We start from the raw sequence: 18,326 nt of genomic DNA, 5'->3' as shown, positions 1-18,326 counted from the left end.
CGCAGATAATAGTGGCGACGGCTCCTCTGCGAAAGGTGAATTAGTCTTTGGAAACGATAACCGAACCGGATGGTTTCTTTATTGGTGGGCCTCTATATGATGATCTTGATTACGAGATTGAGGCTTCAAAGGTTTGAAATCTAAATGATTTGATTTTCTTGATAATATATTACTTGGGCTGCTTGCAAATCTTTTTCCAAACCTTGAGAACCTTTTGTATTGCATTGACAACCCATATGTTTGGATACCTCATATTTAAATTGGACACATGATATCTAAGCCGAGTCCTAGTAGTGTTGATGTAGTATGGGGACTTGGAAGTATGCATCCTGTTCATCTCTTGCCTTGATTTTATCTATGATGTTGATGATTGACATGCTATTTTCGGATAGCAGTATTTGTACACTTGTAGGTGACTAGGTGCAAGTGTCTTTGTAAATTAGCTAGTTTCAGTTTTTGCCTTTCACTTTCCATTTTATATTGTTTAAAGTGATAATCGATGCATTTTGTCTTTCAATGAGGTGATGTTAAATAGTTATTGTGGTGGGCCTCTAGATAAAGAACGTTGTTCTAATTTTGTGCTTAATTGTTTGCAGCTCGGTTATCATTTAAAATCAATTGGATCAAGTTCCTTTTCTTGTCAGAAGCTTAGTCAAATTGCCATATGTATATACCCTAGAGAAGAATCTTCAGAGTTATTTCCTTCTATTCTACTGTCACTAAGTGGTGAAGATGGCTATAGATGAGAACTTGTGCTTTGGGTTCTCTATCTTTTGGTGCCCTCTTTCTTATATCTGTATTCTTGGGGTCCAAAGATTTTCTATTGTTAAGATTGTGTTGTGTTAGACCTTGGTCATACATGGGCCCCTGATACACGCTGGTACCTATAGCATCAGTAAAGAATCACCACTCTTGAAGCTTTTCAGATCTCAGAGAATTAGGAAGAAGCGTCGATGCATAAGGAGAGGGTCCAAGAATCAATTTGCTTCTCCATAGTCTCGACTTAGTACATTCATGTCCACCACGGAAGGCTTTGGGAGCTCCTTTCTCTGCCCTTGACCCTCGGTGAAAATTTTGTACTCACCATATCATTGTATATAAGTATGAGAAGTCGACCACATAGTTTACGCTTCTACTCATCCGACATTATTTGACCAAATTTGTATTGGATATTATTTGACCCAGGATTTTTTTTTTATTTAGTGGCTACAGTTTACTAACGGATATATCCGTTACAAATAATAGTTAGTAAACAAGTGACCACATCCATTACTAACGGTTATATCCGTGAGAAACAAATTATTTTCCCGCTAGAAACTGAAGCGCGCCAAACTTGACTAACACTTATATCCGTTACAAATGACAAATTTAATCGGGTCACGAGTTGTTGGCTATCCGTTACAAATAATTTTAGTAACGGATATAACCGTTACTAATATTATTAATCAGTAACGGTTATATCCGTTACTAAAGTTGGCCTAAGTGAGAGTGACGCCCCAGAACTAACGGATATAACCGTTAGTAAATGTCTTTTCTGGTGTAGTGAATGGCAGAAGCACTAACCTGAGAAACTCTAGCTTGGGTTTTTGCTGGAGGAGAAACAAAAAATGACTTTCCAGATTTCCAGATTTGGTTTTATACAGCCAACCATTCAGTTCCCGATACATATCATGATTACACCCTATACTCTATACGACACCCCCTATAGAGCTGTCTTTTCAAAATCCTGGAAAATGAGGCGGTGATTTTCTCTTAACAATTGCTTAGATTCTCCCACGTGCCAACTACCGTTTCACATCAGTTCGTCATACAACACAAGCTGACTTCAGAAGCACGGTTGGTATTTTCATTCATGTCGGTTCGCTTCCTCACCCATGCTCAATACGCGCCACCATTTTCTCTCAGCAGATCGCTTAAATGAACAACCCGACCTACTGAGAGGGGGCTGTGTGAGGGAGTGATATTTTCATTCAAGAATATCAAGCATGTGTCCTGCATAACGGAAATACCAGACCAACCTCATGCCCTCGTCCTCCGAGCTGGCTTCAAAGCGACTCACATCATCAGCTCGCGTATCCGATCTACTAGATCGCTCCAGAGTTGCTTAGCTCGCGCATCCTCACGCAAAACGTTCCATCTAATGACATCATCCATCTTCTAGATGCAATCATTACCAAGCCATACTTATACAATACATTACCGCAAAATACAAACCACTGTAACCACTCCCCATCATTACATAATTTCTACCAATACCATCTATACACTCTTTCTCAATCTCAACCATACATCTATGCTTGTCAGTACACGTGTTGTGTGGATCCTCACATTTAGCAACTATAAATACCACCTGTATGAACTACGCCAGACCTGATTCTACTCTCCCCTAGAAGTGAGAGATAGATAAGTAGGCAGTTCGCTCAGAATGAATTCGATCTTTCCAATCTATTATCCTCATCTCCTCCTCCTTAATCACATACTGTAAACCCCAAACTAAATAACAGCTTTACAAGGCCCATCCGCCAGATCGTGAGTCTCCCCTAGAAAAATCCACTGAAACTTAAAAGTTTCTAAGACAGATCTAAATTGTCAACAGCAAGCATCAGGATTCAGGAGTCATTCATTCCAAGTTTTGATAACAAATCGTTATCACAAATAAATTTTTTTGTTGTATGTGATAACCCCAGTTCTTTGGTTTTAGACTCCAAAAAAAAAAAAAAAAAAAAAAAAAAAAAAAAAAAAAAAAAAAAACTCTTCTATGGATAAAATAGAAAAAACGTACTTCGGCTGTTGTTCTTGTGAGTTACTAAAAAACAAAACGGTGTCTTCTAGAGTTGCTTGGCCCGAAATTGGTCCTCTAGAGTATTTTCTTGGTGATTGTTTAGCTATAAAAGCCTTCCATGTGAATTTTCAAAATGGAGACATACTTTCACCACTACAGCCTACAGCGTACAGACCTAACAAAAAAGTTGCATGCTGGCTGAAACTATTGCTGCCATTTCAAAAGTTTGAAATCTTAATCCACTTGCAGCATCTTTTGAGATGAGAGGGATTTTTGACAAGAAACAACTACCCATTTCATACAACACTACTTAACGTCAAAATCATCCTCTCCTTCATGTTTACCTAAATCCATTTACAGTCAACAAGCACTCCAAACTTCTACTTCTTTTGACTTTAATTTGGTGACAGAGGAATGCCGAAGTGGAAGTTTTTCTTTCTTTTTTCTTATTAAATTTTCACATTACCAAACCAGTGACTTCTCCAAGTTAACAATCAAGCATATGAGAAACAACTGCCTCTTCCAACACTGTTTTATCCCATATCCCATTTGCTTTTGACACTTTCGGTTATATGAATATATAAGTGATATAAGCTAATATCACTTATATTGCACCATAATCTGATAAGTTGCTCAAACGATAGCTAAAAAGTTCTGGACAACAATATGATGACTGTTGAGGATCATTGATGTTAATCAAGGACATACCAAAAGTCCAAAATACATTACAACATACTATTGATTATACATTAACCACAAAACATTTACATTGAAAGGGACCATACCTATATTGAATACTTACAGTTACAAAAGGCGACCTGGCACCTTCAAACCTAAGTACATGCGCGGGCCTCCCTTCGAAAACAAATGCCTTCACTATTCCTTTCTATTTCTAAATACAAATTCAGGTCTTTCTGAGATTCCAAAAATACCCTGCATTGCTTTGTGGATCGCTTCCTATCCAATTTTCCTTCATGTCTCCCATCCTGCTACCTCCACTCCATGATCTGCCTTGGCCTACTACTTGAGATCCCTGCCTCAGTGGAGACACATAACTACCAATTCCATAATAGGAAGAAACCAATCACCAGTCCTCGCTTCCATCGTACAGAGATTAAAACCACAATTTGAACAAATTAGAACAGAGGACAACGCACCTTTCAACCTCTCTGTCTTCATACATGCGCACATCCCCTGAAAGTAAAGTGTCCACTTTAATTTATGCCAAGGACACTAGATCACTAATTAGGAGTGCTTCCTTTCCCATTTTCCTTCACGTCTCCCATCCCGCTCCCTCCGCTCCATGATCTGCCTGGACTTACTACCTCGAGATCCCTGCCTTTGTGAAGACCCATAACTACCAAGTCCGTCAAATGCAGATGCCAAGTCTGGATCCCCAGCACTACCAGTATCACCAGAGTCTTTGCTTCCCTCATAATTGTCTTCATAACTGCTGCCACGTTCATGAGAACGATCTCGTGATTGTAGAATGGTTGGAAGCTGGCCTAAGTATGGTCGGGATCCGCCCAACACAACTGTTGGCATAGATACTGGCAAGCCTGCTGGAGCAGTTGAACTAGAAGTTGTTGGCTGAGACGCACCACTCTCTCGATCACTGCTGCTTGGCCTTAAGCTCCCTTCTTGCCCTGACCTTCCATTTTCTCTCTCGCGAAACCTGTCCCTAGACCTACAGACATGGGAAAACCAAGAAGTGTAAATTAGCGTTGGTAGGTTAACTTTGTAATTGATATTAATTAATGGTATAAAACAAACAACAAACTAATATGTAAAACAAGAAAATTAATATTCTCCCTGACAAGTTAATATCATTGGCTCCTCCGCAATGGTTATTTTTCTTCTTACCTGGGGACTCAAAACTCTGTTTACGCTCATAGTGATTCATAGTTGCTATTTAAATAGCAACTCATAGTTGCTATTTAAAAGGCAAGAAAGAAACCAGGGATTCAGATTATGGTTGCAATGAGACTTTTAATACGCATTGTGATTTATAGGTTCACTAAATATGCTACTGATTTCGATGGATTTCCATTTCTCCCACTTATCAGGAATGAACAAGTGTTGTGATGCATACTTTGGCAAGTAACGATGTTAGAACTCCTATTTCGTTCAAGGGAGATTATTCCAGTCTTCATTTCAAGGGAGATTATTCATAATATGAAGTCTTTCAAGATAACACTTTGGGAAGTTTAAGTACCTTCCCTAGGATGCATGATTCTTTACAGTTTTTCATGTACCTTCATGTTTATTTAGTTAATGATTATTCATAATATGAAGTCTTTCAAGATAACACTTTAGGAAGTTTAAGTACCTTCCCTAGGATGCATGATTCTTTACAGTTTTTCATGTACCTTCATGTTTATTTAGTTAATAAACTGATAGGGCTACTGGATGTTTGCTTTTCAAAAAAAAAAGAAACATAAATATTGACTGTAAGCCAAGGCTTGAGCTTAAACTGCTTAACAAGTTAACTACCAAAGCTTAACATGCTTGAATTTCAAATATATGGTGGCACGAAAGATTAAAGATTAAGTTAATGGTATATCCAAACCCATGTTTCATTTATCACAAAATGCAGACCTGTTTTTCTTCTTTCAGGGAGATTAAGGACCATACTGACCATAAAAGTGATAGGCCCCTCACAATTGAGCTTAATGTTAACTGCACCTAGTGGTGCAATAAAATTTTATTATTCATGGATCCAAAAGTTCAACCTCAAAGCACATTTAGGATGTGTTTCACTCATACCCAGTCAAACAAACAAGTAGGTGATAATCATTAGAATTCAATCGGGAGGATTAGGACAGCCCCAGTACAATTAGGCTGGTCACTACGCCTTAATAATGATGATATACATGGGTTTACTTGACAACAACCAACCCCTGGCCCACCCCAGGATCCAGCCACCCACACCCCAAAAGAAAAGGAATTCTCCGTTATTTATTTTGAGTTATGAGGTAACGAAGATGTGGCTCATAAGTTGGGAGTGGATGCTTCTAACTAGTTAGTCTGGTAACATAGCTGATGGAAGGAACTTTTAAATAGGAATGAAGAGAGTCTAGTCAAAGATCGAAGTTGAGTTCAAGGCGAGTCAGGGACTGGAGCATAAGAAACTCAATTATCTGTCCTTCCATACATCTTTGGACCTTCAATTTATACCCTTGGCTAGTTCAAGAAAAATATCAAAGCAACTTCCATTAATTGTTTGGGAGATTCTCATGCCCTCGCTGAGCTAGGTCCTATAGCAGACTTCAGCTCTCCATCCCTGACAATAATGGCGTATCAAATGCCTAATCGCCTTGACCATTAAATGAAATCCACTCCTGGAATTGTAGGCCTATCATCTATTGTGCAGTTGACCTGACTGGCAACCAAACTGAAGTCTCAATTATCCCATCGAGAACCATGCACATTTTTTTTTTTTGTTTAAAATGTTGCCCGAGTTCATCTTGAATCAAATTTTACAGTGACCATGGAATCAGCCTGAAATGCAACTTGTACAAATATCTGCAGCAATCTGTAAGTACGCAGCCAAAGAACCAACTCTTGATAACCCACTTAATGAAATATATACACCCGCTTGATTTTTGCAATAACTTTGAAATGTCAATGCAAAGATATCCTTTCCATTTCACTTACATTCAGATATAGGAGAAGCATGCCTTGGCAATCAAGATAAATATAACAAAATGCCATTGCAGCAACAACCAATGGATCAGCAGGGAAGCCTTTTACAAAAAATCTACCTGTTTCCTCTTTTTTCTTTCCTGTAATATCTCAAACGGACTATTACTCATTCAATGGAAACTATATGTCTATATTTGTTGCTTGAAGCAATAAAGGTAAAGAGAGCTTGTATAGCCTTCCAGTAACCTTTTGCATACTTATGGTATAAGAAACATACCTATTAGTAGTAGACGAAGAAAATTCCCTTCGTGATGATCGTAATCCAGATTCGGCCAGCTCCAGTTCTCGTTGAAGTTCTCTCTACACAAACATGGTCCTTTTAGCAATCTCATTTACATTCTCAAAGAGAATAACTAAGAAGCAAAGAATCAGGCTGACCCATATGCTAGATAATAGAGAGATGGACCAAACAAAATAATACATGTGCCCAATTACGACTTACCACTAAATTTGCATTATATGTTATCCTGAAATATACAAGAGAACATCTGAGTAAAGTCAACTTCTAAGTTACGCGTTCCCCATAATTTTTGAGTACTTTCAAACAGTAAATTAAAATATTTCGGGAATATGTCTTTCTTACCAACATTATCAACATTCTGAAAATAATAACACTAGAAAAACTGCATTAAGAATGTTGGTAACGAAATTACAATAATGAACCCCACTGAGTCATACATGATTCTCCACAATTCTGTAGGGAGCTGAAATTAAGGTACACACTGTACTACTTATAAGTTGACTTCGGTAGAGAGTGCAACAGCTCAAAACCATTATCACAAGGATATAAGAACAATGTATCCACTGACAGCAAAAAGTACATCTCCTCCTCTACATTAGTATTATTGCGTTCTGTATTTTAAAACTACATTTTTATGTGAGATTTGTTGGTGAAATAATGTAAATCAACCCAATTTTTTCTTTTTTCCCCCAATATCTTACGGATGATTGATGCATTAATAACAGATCTGAGATTTCATGGCTAAACTAAAACATACGTATTCAAAGATTTTACTCGAAATTTGTAAAGTACGTTTTCAAAATAACAACGAAATGCCAATATATATATATTTCTGGCATAAGCAAGAATCTACCTTGACATGTGCCAGAATCCACTGTCCGTTGCCCAATCTACCAAAGATAATCAAGTATGCCTCTCTTTCAATCTGCATGGTTATGTTATACCTGCTTTTACAGACTGGGACTCCTTTATTTTGTGGATCATGTCGAGATAGTCTCTATCTCATCCACCTGCACGGACCTCCCACATACCCAATTAACATTACATGAATCCTCCTTTGTGACACAACCGCCTTGGGCACCCTTCTGCTAAGGAATTATCTTGGATCAAACATGATGTTGTCTCCTACATTCTGCAATGGATGTGCTTTAGGAAAATCCACATGTTTACCCTTAGCCCATGATGCTGAGTGTCCAACTGCACCCTTCCACGACATTCAATCTGATGTATGGATCTCTCCTGTTAAATCAGTTTATGGCTACCGTTATTATGTCCTTTATACAGATGACTTAGCTCGTAATTCTTGGATTCATCTTATGCGCCGTAATCTGAGGTTATGACTCACTTTTGCACTTTTATTGCCTTTGTTAAATGATGCTAGAATAGAATACATGAATCATGCATCCTCCACTTTGCCAGACTAAAGGAATTCAACATCAACAAAATGGTTTGGCTGAGTGCAATCACCTCCACATTGCAGACATGGCTCGCACTTTGTTGACTACATCTCATGCTCCTCTTACTTTACAGCTGAAGCAGCTTATACCTTATCAACCGCCATCCTACCACTATTATCCAATGGTCATCCACATTTTCCCTCCTCTGGGACCGGACCACCTCATACGATGATTTTGTGTACCTTTGGTTGTGCATGTTACCGTCCTCTTGGTGAATATATTGGTCACAGGATACTTCCACATTTTGTTTAGTGTTTCCTTGGGTTACAGTTTGCAGCACAAAGGGCACAAGTGCCATAATCCAGTTACCAAGAGTGTTCATGTCCACCAAAATGTGAGGTTTGGATGAGTTGTGTTTTCCTCTTACCACTTCTCAGCACGGTTCATCTCCCCAATGTCACACTGAGTAATGTTGAGTTAGAACTTGTACGGATGTACCAGTGGTAGCAGATCTGTTTCAACTGTCAAGTTTACATTTCATGTTCACTACCACCTAATACATATTCACATTATGGTATGACGTATCAGCGCTGTTCGTGTCAGCTGTCTACTGTTGATGCTCCAGTTATAGTTGCTCGTACTACAACTACCTTTACTACGGGTGCTTCTATTGATGCTCAAGCTACATTTGCTCCTACTGTTGTTCCTCCAGCTACCTATGCTCTTTCTACCCTGCCTATGGAATTTCTCCATCTTAAAATATTTTATCCTCAATATCATCCTCTGCTAGTACCGACGGCCCTTTCTACTTCTGCTTCTTCCCCACAACCAGTTCTTCCCAGATCCCACTCATCCCATGGTGAGATGGATTTTAGATGGTACCTTTTAGAGGAATTGTTAAACCCGTCACACTACTAAGTATCCATCACTCAGGCAATCAGGCTTATCACGTTCGGACTTCGTCATCAGATATTGAATGCACCTGCTACTCTCAGGCAGTTAAGTTTCCAGAATGGTGTACTTCCATGATTGATGAATTCATTGCTTTGTTGAAAACTCAAACTTGGCCAGTAGAACCTCCTCACTCTTGGCGCTCTTTTTTTTTTTCTCATTTTTTCCCAATTACACAAATCAAATCCAGGTGGAAGCGGATAAAATATCTCACATCTCCTTACATTTCACTATAACAATGGGGTCCTGTTCTCTCTCCTCAGCTCTTGATATATTTTCATAGGGTTTTGTTCTCTCGTCAGATCTGGAAATGTTTTCATAATTTTGATTTCACGGGGAACTTTTTCACCCGAGAAGTCGAGAACTATTTAAAGCCATATCTTCACGAGTCCACAGTCCACACAATCTGTGTCGACAGCAATTTTTGCCTAAAGTTCTGTCCCGCTGCTACTTATATTTAATTTGATAATTTGAACTCTGAGAGAAGATCTACTTTTTAACTTTCTTTTTGAGCAAGAGAGAACATCTACTAAGATTACTCAAGACTGATAGAAGTTAAAGAGTTTATTTGAATGTTACTTTGTCTATGTAACAACCCCAAAAAGTAAAAGTGTTTCCAAAGATCGCAATCTAAGCATGCGATAAGTGAGGCAGAAAAAATTACCTGTGTTTGTCTCTCCTTCTCCATATCTAGATTGTAGCGAAGTTCCCTCGTTCTGGCACGCTCAAGCTCCAACATCCGTTGTCTCTCAATTTCACGTTCTACTTCACTTGTTTTCTCCCTAATCATGCACATATAGGAAGTCAAATATAGCCCTAACTTTATTTTACTATTGAGCAAATAAAAATAGGAATTGAAGAGCCTCTTAGTTTGCAGTGACAACCTATCAACTTCTTGGAGAAGTTCTGCTTCTCGTAAAGCTGCCTCTTCCAAATATTTCTGTCGAGCGCGTCTTAAAAGAAGTTTCTTTTGCCGGCGAGCAACTATATCTTCTCTAAGTCTGGACTTCTCACTGAAAATGAAAGGCCGATTTGTCACTTATCAGTTCAGATTACTAGATCCAAAAAACAATTTACAAATACAAGAAATAAGCCAAAAGGCCCAATTTTAATCACAGTCTAGGCCAGCTGGGTTTTGAAACCATTGATAAGGACATTTTTTGACTTATAACTACTAGAAAAACCAGATTTCAGGTTTTAATTATTAATAAAAACAGACTTGACTTTTTTATTTTTTACTCTTTCCAATTTTACCCTTCTATGTTTGGTATGCACTGACGTCTGTGCATACTCCGCATACCAAGAGGTGGTATGCATTGACACTTGTGCATACCATTTTCTTTGTGATATTTGGTATGCACAGACGTATGTGCATACCTTGCAGACCAAGAGGTGGTATGCACTGACACTTGTGCATACCATTTTCTTTTGTGATGCTTGGTATGCACTGACGTTTGTGCACGTCGTGCATACCTCGCATACCAAAAGGTGGCATGCACTGACACTTGTGCATACCATTTTCTTGTGTGATGCTTGGTATTTACTGACGTCTGTGCATACCTTGCATACCAAGAGGTGGTATGCACTGACACTTGTGCATACCATTTTTTTTGTGATGCTTGGTATGCACTGATGTCTACGCATATCTCGCATACCAAGATGTGGTATGCACTGACACTTGTGCATATAATTTTCTTTGTGATGTTTAGTATGCACTGACGTCTGTTCATACCTAAGGTGGTATGCACCGACACCTGTGCATACCAGGGTACTATTGTCTTTTTCGGACAAAAGTCAACTATTGTCCTTGAGAGTGTTTTTGAAATGAAGGTGGGTTTTTTGGTTCGTTATTTCGGAATTTTGTCCTTTTCAGTTTTGTCCCCTTACAAATATATAGCTCAAAAAAAAAGAAGAAAAAGGAAAATGCAAATTAGGAAATAATTGCCAAACTGCACTGACGTCAGTGCATACCTTGCATACCAAGAGGTGGTATGCACTGACACTTGTGCATACCATTTTTTTTGTGATGCTTGGTATGCACTGATGTCTACGCATATCTCGCATACCAAGATGTGGTATGCACTGACACTTCTGCATACCATTTTCTTTGTGATGTTTAGTATGCACTGACATCTGTTCATACCTAAGGTGGTATGCACCGACACCTGTGCATACCAGGGTACTATTGTCTTTTTCGGACAAAAGTCAACTATTGTCCTTGAGAGTGTTTTTGAAATGAAGGTGGGTTTTTTGGTTCGTTATTTCGGAATTTTGTCCTTTTCAGTTTTGTCCCCTTACAAATATATAGCTAAAAAAAAAAGAAGAAAAATGAAAATGCAAATTAGGAAATAATTGCCAAACACAGTACAGCTGATGTAACTACTTTGATATGATTATATGAAGTACAGCTGTATCAGAGTAGTCGCAACACTGAGCCCAGATTTTGAGTTAGATGCTCCAGATTTAATATAGTACGAGGGTACGCTATTGTGTCTAGCCCAACGGTGCAAGTAAATTTACGTGTTGGCTCAAGTTATCCAAACGTAAGGTGGCATCTTAATATATATAATATTGTCCCACATCAGGCATTTAAAGCCTTGCATTAAAAGATACAATATTCTGGGGCCATTCCACTCGTCGCTAATTGGTTTTGAGTGTGATGTTCAAAATTCAATGAGTTCTAGATTTCACTACAATATAATCATTTTCTTGTTATAGGTCAAAGGTCTGGCAATGCCAATATAATAAGGTTTCCATAGTTGACACCCCAAAATCACACCCTGAATTGACACCCCTACTGAAAAGTGTACTTCCAGAACGAGTTAATTGCTGATTATTGTGGTATGATCTCCCCACCATGGATATGATCTCCAAAAACAAAAATTAGCTCATTTTATTATGTGCAACTGTTTTGCAATTTTTTTTACGTGTCTACATTTTTTCAATTTTATAAACACATTTGACAAGGCTAGAGACATTGAGATGAGCTGATTTTTTGTGGACATGGACCACATGGTAAGGGGGTTGTCTCCACAAAAATCAACAATTAACTCATTGTGGAAGTACAACTTTTCCCCATACATATAAGGTGGTCATACAATTTTTTTCAAAAATTCACATAGGTCTATTGAATTTCATTTTATGACCGGTATTGCAAGAGTAAACAAAGGCTTAGTTACAACTTAAAAGAAGCACAAAAATGAGTACTTAGAATCCAGAAAAAGCATATCAGGCCCATCCAGGTAGAGGGTTGAACAGCTCGCCACATAGTGCAAATGAATTACCAATTCTCAGGTCAGGCAGCTTCTTGGCACAAATTACTACCTACTATTATGGATTTTTTTTTCCCTCTGCCTCATTCAAAATTATAACGGTCTTTAAATATCCGAAACTTAGATTGTGAGTCAATACTTACAGAGCATGGATGTTGTCCTTAATTTGCTGAAGATGATTATGATCTTTTGTTTGATCTGACAATTTAAAGAAGTAATGATATCAGCAAAGAGAACCAAAGGTGATAAGGCAACCCAGATGGTCTAGAGATGTCTATGAACAATTGACAAAAGAATGGAAGTATGAATAACGCAACTAATTCTGGATAAAATGGGCAACTGCTGTGTTTCTTCATTGAAATCTCCAGATAATTCAGGCATCGCTTGTTCTTTCTGAAGAATGTCCATTTCTATTTCAGCTTCTTCTACTTCCTAAGGAGTGCAATGCTTCACACATTAGACATCATGAATGTAAGATGAGAGAAAGCCAAAGTGGCACACATCCTTCAAACATACCGTATCGTCTATATCAATTCTCTTTGAGAACATATCAAAGTATGTCTGGACAGTGGACAAGTTCGCAAGGACCTAATATAATGAGAAATAAAGTTGTTAACAAGACCTTCACCAAAATGAGTATAGTACGGTACTTAACTAATGAAACAAAATAATTTGGATAGGCAGAAATTTTAGCAGAAGTGCAGCTAGAATACAATATCTACAAGACCAATTCTTCATCTGAGTGTATGGTAAGGGAACGAGCAATCCATGTACTCTCTCTAACATATGAAATTCTATAAAACTGGTAAAAAGGATACATGTAATGTTCAACAAGTTCAATGGTGTCCTTCAACCGTAAAAAGTCTAAGTATCTCAGAAGTCAGTTATGAGCCAAGCAAAATGTATGTGGTTCACAGGAGCTTCGGGCAAGTGATGAATGAGAGGAAGCGCAAAAAATAAAAAAAAAGAGAGGCTGAGAGCTCCACAGCCGCTAGCCTGCTAGCCTTAAAGTTCAACATGTAACCACATCCCACAGCCACATGTTGAAGACATTCCAACAACCCAGAGTTTGTGGATCAGGTTTAAAGGGTCACAAGGTCTGACAAATTTTATCAAATGTTTGAAATGGACTTCAGTCCATATTTTTGTACCGCATTATCTCAGATATCCGAAAGACCAATAGTTTGTGCATGAATTTTATGGGATCAAGAAAGTTTGGTACTATGCCCTCTCCATTAGCACGCCCTTGTTGTTGTCTTTTATTTTATTTTACGGTTCTTAGTAGGATATCTCATCCTATTTTGTAATTATCTTTTATATAGTTTATATATATATTGATCGTTTACCTCTTCAAAAAAATAAAAATAAAAATAAAAATTAGCACGCCCTTTGCTTCTACGAGTCGAAATGTCTTCGGCATGCCCTTATTCTTTTGTTCTTTCTTTAAAATTTAGTACAGTTCACTAATGTCATTTAAAAAAAAAGCTCCAAGAGCTACCCTTAAAGTTCAACATGCCGCCACATGTTGAAGGCATTCCAACAACCGGGGTTTGTGGATCGAGTTTAAAGCACGGATACTTCTATATAAAGTTCAACATGTAACCACAGCCATCATTTTGATCGTGGGGGATTCCAACAACCCGCTGAATAGTAATCTCACAAATTTTTTGGAAGGGAAATTTAAGAAGAGATGGATGAAGTGAATTAAGATGGAAAATTTAAAGTTGGACAACTTGATTGACAAATCCATTGTATTGTTTTGAACTTTTTGTTGGCATTTCTGCGGTGTTATACACTTATACAAAAATGTTTGAATTGGTCACCAGAATTGCCATTTTAATGAAATATATATATATATATATATATATATATATATATATATATATATATATATTATTCAGTATAATGTTTGAAGTGGACTTCAGTCCATATTTTTGTACATTATCTCAGATATCCGAAAGACCAATAGTTTGTGCATGAATTTTATGGGATCAAGAAAGTTTGGTACTATGCCCTCTCCATTAGCACACCCTTTGCTTCTACGAGTCGAAATGTCTTCGGCATGCCCTTATTCTTTTGTTCTTTCTTTAAAATTTAGTACAGTTCACTAATGTCATTAAAAAAAAAAAGCTAAAAGCTCCACAGCCGCTAGCCCGCTACCCTTAAAGTTCAACATGTAACCACAGCCACATGTTGAAGGCATTCCAACAACCCAGGGTTTGTGGATCAGGTTTAAAGGGTCACAAGGTCTGACAAATTTTACCAAATGTTTGAAGTGGACTTCAGTTCATATTTTTGTACATTATCTCAGATATCCGAAAGACCAATAGTTTGTGCATAAATTTTACGGGATCAGGAAAGTTTGGTACTATGCCCTCTCTATTGGCACACCCTTTGCTTCTACGAGTCGAAATGTCTCCGGCATGCCCTTATTCTTTTGTTCTTTCTTTAAAATTTAGTACAGTTCACTGATCTCATTATAAAGATCTTGACTATAGCTTTCAAAAGATACAAATAAACAAAAACCTATTTGAAAAGTTAGCTGTTCTGGCATTTCGAAAATTGAAAAGATGGGCACGCGCACAAACAAGGATTCGCTCGCGTCCATCATATCTTTCAACATATTCATCCTATGTTTCAGCTTTCATTTCTTATTTGATATGTTACATGGACACGCCATATTTAAAAAATAATCCGTGTCAGACACATATTGTATGTTATATACGTCTACTTTTGACATTCCCCTGAGTCAGACACTTCGTATCCGTGTCGTATACGGACACACGTGTCTGTGTCAATGTAACTTAGCTTATTTGCCAGCCACAACTTGTGCAAAATTAAAAAGCATTTAGTGGATATAACTTGAAGAAAAATACATCAATAATAGAGGATTAGCCAGAATTCCAGCAGCTAACTCCCAGGACCACGATACATACAAAATAAAAATGCCCACATCCCTAACACAGGACTCGCTACTCCACCAACAAACTAAGAACACAGCAAACCCAAAAACAACAAAAATCAACAAAGAGAAACAGAATAAAAATGGCCAAAATTTGATGGCATCTCAACTCCGCTTAAGAAGACAATTCACTCGATAAAAGCTTTGTTATTTTGGTGATCTAAAGTCTTCAAAGAGTTTGGAAGATGTTTCTTTGAGTCCTTCGTAGCTAGAAGGGATCATCTTATGTTCTCAAACATGGGGTGAGGGTGCATGTCTTGGGGGTTTTTTCTTATGTTTATGTTGTTTCATCTCTTGTAAAATATTTTTATTTCATTTTTCTTTTGTAATGTAGGTCTTCTAAGCCTACTTTTCCTTTATTAATGAAATTCCACTTTATCGAGCAAAAAAACAAGAAAATGGCCAAAATTTCAAAAAACAAAAAACATGGGTTCAGCCCCCCATGCTGGAACCCATAACCAACAGAAAAGATCAACCCCCATCGAACCGCAATCAATCCTCACCCAACAACCACTCCATGAACCCACTGCTCCATCGACTAGCTTCCTTCACCCTTCAGTATCCGAGTTACTGATCTCATTTATTTAAAACAGGCTTGCCAATGAAAATAAAAAAATAAATAAATAAAAAAAAAAAAAAAAAAAAAAAATTGAGAGAAATGCAACTAAAAAAAACAAAAAATGGAGTTGCCATCATGCATGGCCAGGCATCCAAGTGTCCACTAATCCCAAAACTTTGACCTAAATGAATCCCTTGATCAATATTATCATGTCCCTCATAGAAGTCACACAACCGTAAAAGTGCCTTTGATTTCTCTCCAACCACAAAGTTCACATGATAGCAAAAGGTATGATACTCCACACTTCACATCCCTCAAGGCCCCAAAAATTCTTTTACTGTTCGAGGAACAACCCTACACAACCCAGATGATACACAAGTGACTCAAGCAGGGACGGCAGGAGTCCAACGACCAAAAATTTCTTTAGGGTTATTTGAAAAAAAAAAAAAAAAAAACAACGAATAATTTTGTAAAATCTAGTGGACACTAAAAATAGAAGGTTCAGTAGAAACATATGATTTCAAAAGGTAAAATGATACCCGCAAGAAATTGAATCGAGAATTCGAGATGGTTTGAGAAATGAATCCGAGAAAAGGTCCAAATAATAGAGGAGGTGATTGAGAAATTGAGAAAGTTTGGGAAGTTTATTGGAAAAAAAACAAAATGAATTACTCATTGGAGTAAAAGTGTGGACTTGACCTACGTTACAGAGTCCATGATCCAAAATGTTAAAAATAACTTGTGAACTAATGGGCCAAGTTAAATATTATGCATTTAAGCCTACTACTTTTTCTTTTGGGCAAACTTGAGGGTATTCACTTGAATACCCTGTTTATACACTGGGTCTGTCCCTGGACTCAAGACCTATAGTTATTGTTTATGGTAAGCCTATAGTAAGTTATTATAATCAAGTGGATTTAAACATTATATTATGGGTATAAAAGAGCCAACAAGAACAGTCCAATACTATAGAAATGGTTTATTCTGATATCTCTTCTTCTTCATCATGGAGAGTGAGGTATACATATACGACCAGTATATTACCAGTACCGGTACCAGTGTTGTATCATGTCAACAAGGAACAAGAGTCTAGGAGAAGTATATTGGTGTCACAGCAGTTCCAGAGTATGGGGGGAAAACATGTTGAACTGTGGGACCATCCATTTGTTTTTCAGGAGTTTCTAATCGACCTTTATTACTCTACTATTTAGATTCTCTTTCCACCCTCCCTCTCCCTCAAAGGTATGCAATAATGAAACATGTTTATAATTTGTTTAAAAAGCAAATGAAGTAGTGGACTCAAATCATCACACCATGAAATACGTTGGCAATAACCCATTCACATTTGTGTAAGCATTTTTGCAGTGCTTCTCACCTGAAGTATAGATTCACGGGTACTTTCAAAGTCCGTGTCACCTCGTTCTGATGCAGAAGTTGATGCAAGCGCTTCCTTCAGGACCTAGAGTTAGGTGAATCATTATATTAAAAACCAGAACTCAAGTATATATGTGTGTGTTGGGGGGGAGTTTTGCATGTGGGAGAGGTTTTCCCTCTGATAAATGTGTAGTCTTACTTCTGAGTCCCAAAAAATTTGAATGTTGAAGCTATCAAAGGCAAAAAAAATCATTTAAATGTTTTTTGGTGAACCTTTCGCTGAATCAGAGATACCAAGTGTAGAATGTCTATTTTCTTTTATTTTAGAAAGGTAGAACAATTGCATTATAAAATAATATAGCAGAAGACTGGAGGATAAAAGGAGTAAAGCTATTTTTCAGTTATTTAATATGAGAAGAAGAAAGTCTGAGAAATGGAGAGAAAACTATACAGCCTTAATTAGTTCAGACTTTTCTCACACAACTATATAAGAAACTATACAAACATCAAAATAGCAATAAACATCAAAATAGCAATCAAACATGCTTCTAAAAATCCCTAATAACACAGACCAATACGGGACTAAAATCAAGGGTTTAGAACCCTAGAAGCATCACTCTTACTCAACTTTAGACGCCCTTGGGAAATGTCCCTTAGAACTCTAACAAAACGAAAATATAGTAAGATAAGAGGTAGAAAGAACATAGACTTGATTGCTGAACAGAGTGATTATGAGATATTCAGCGGGGATAATCTCACTAGATTGAGGATGTTAATAGGAATGGGCAAAAATAGTGTATATATGCAAGATCATAAACCACATACCACTTTAGCATCATCCTCTTCTGTTCTTAGTTTACACAAGGCAGCACAAGCCTTCTTCTCCACATCTCCAAGCTGTCCTACACCAAACACAAACACAAAAATAATACTAATAAGAACAACAATAATACTAACAATGGTATAAAAATGCAAGAAAAAAGTAAAATAATAGAGAAAACAGAAAATTGTTGAGAAGATATCTCTGAAGATTGTTTAAACTTCAAATTCCCTAAAACCTTAGTTTATAACAAGATATTAAGA

At 37.4% G+C, this 18,326-nt stretch overlaps 1 protein-coding gene across 4 annotated transcripts in view; it reads right to left on the bottom strand.

The window, feature by feature from the left end:
* Positions 1 to 3,449: 3,449 nt before the first annotated feature.
* The window catches only part of LOC147525516 (uncharacterized), a 44,490-nt gene continuing 29,613 nt past the window's right edge, over positions 3,450 to 18,326 (bottom strand). For 2 of the 4 annotated variants that reach the window (XM_086607779.1, XM_086607800.1), the window contains exons 18-26: positions 18,069 to 18,145; positions 17,245 to 17,328; positions 12,865 to 12,936; positions 12,666 to 12,780; positions 12,492 to 12,546; positions 9,961 to 10,089; positions 9,741 to 9,858; positions 6,705 to 6,787; positions 3,450 to 4,469 (exon numbers count right to left, since the gene is read on the bottom strand). In XM_086607779.1, coding sequence (XP_086463905.1) covers positions 4,028 to 4,469; positions 6,705 to 6,787; positions 9,741 to 9,858; positions 9,961 to 10,089; positions 12,492 to 12,546; positions 12,666 to 12,780; positions 12,865 to 12,936; positions 17,245 to 17,328; positions 18,069 to 18,145 — 1,175 coding nt within the window. In that variant the 3' untranslated portion in view covers positions 3,450 to 4,027. Of the gene's footprint in view, positions 4,470 to 6,463; positions 6,568 to 6,704; positions 6,788 to 9,740; positions 9,859 to 9,960; positions 10,090 to 12,491; positions 12,547 to 12,665; positions 12,781 to 12,864; positions 12,937 to 17,244; positions 17,329 to 18,068; positions 18,146 to 18,326 lie in introns of those variants that run through there. The other 2 variants (XR_015221873.1, XM_086607789.1) reach the window with 2 other exon arrangements.

The sequence above is a fragment of the Coptis chinensis genome, chromosome 1, assembly GCF_015680905.1.
Source record: "Coptis chinensis isolate HL-2020 chromosome 1, ASM1568090v1, whole genome shotgun sequence".
Lineage (NCBI taxonomy): Eukaryota > Viridiplantae > Streptophyta > Magnoliopsida > Ranunculales > Ranunculaceae > Coptis > Coptis chinensis.
The sequence above is the reverse complement of the archived record's forward strand: the minus strand, read 5'-3'. Positions and strand labels throughout refer to the sequence as shown.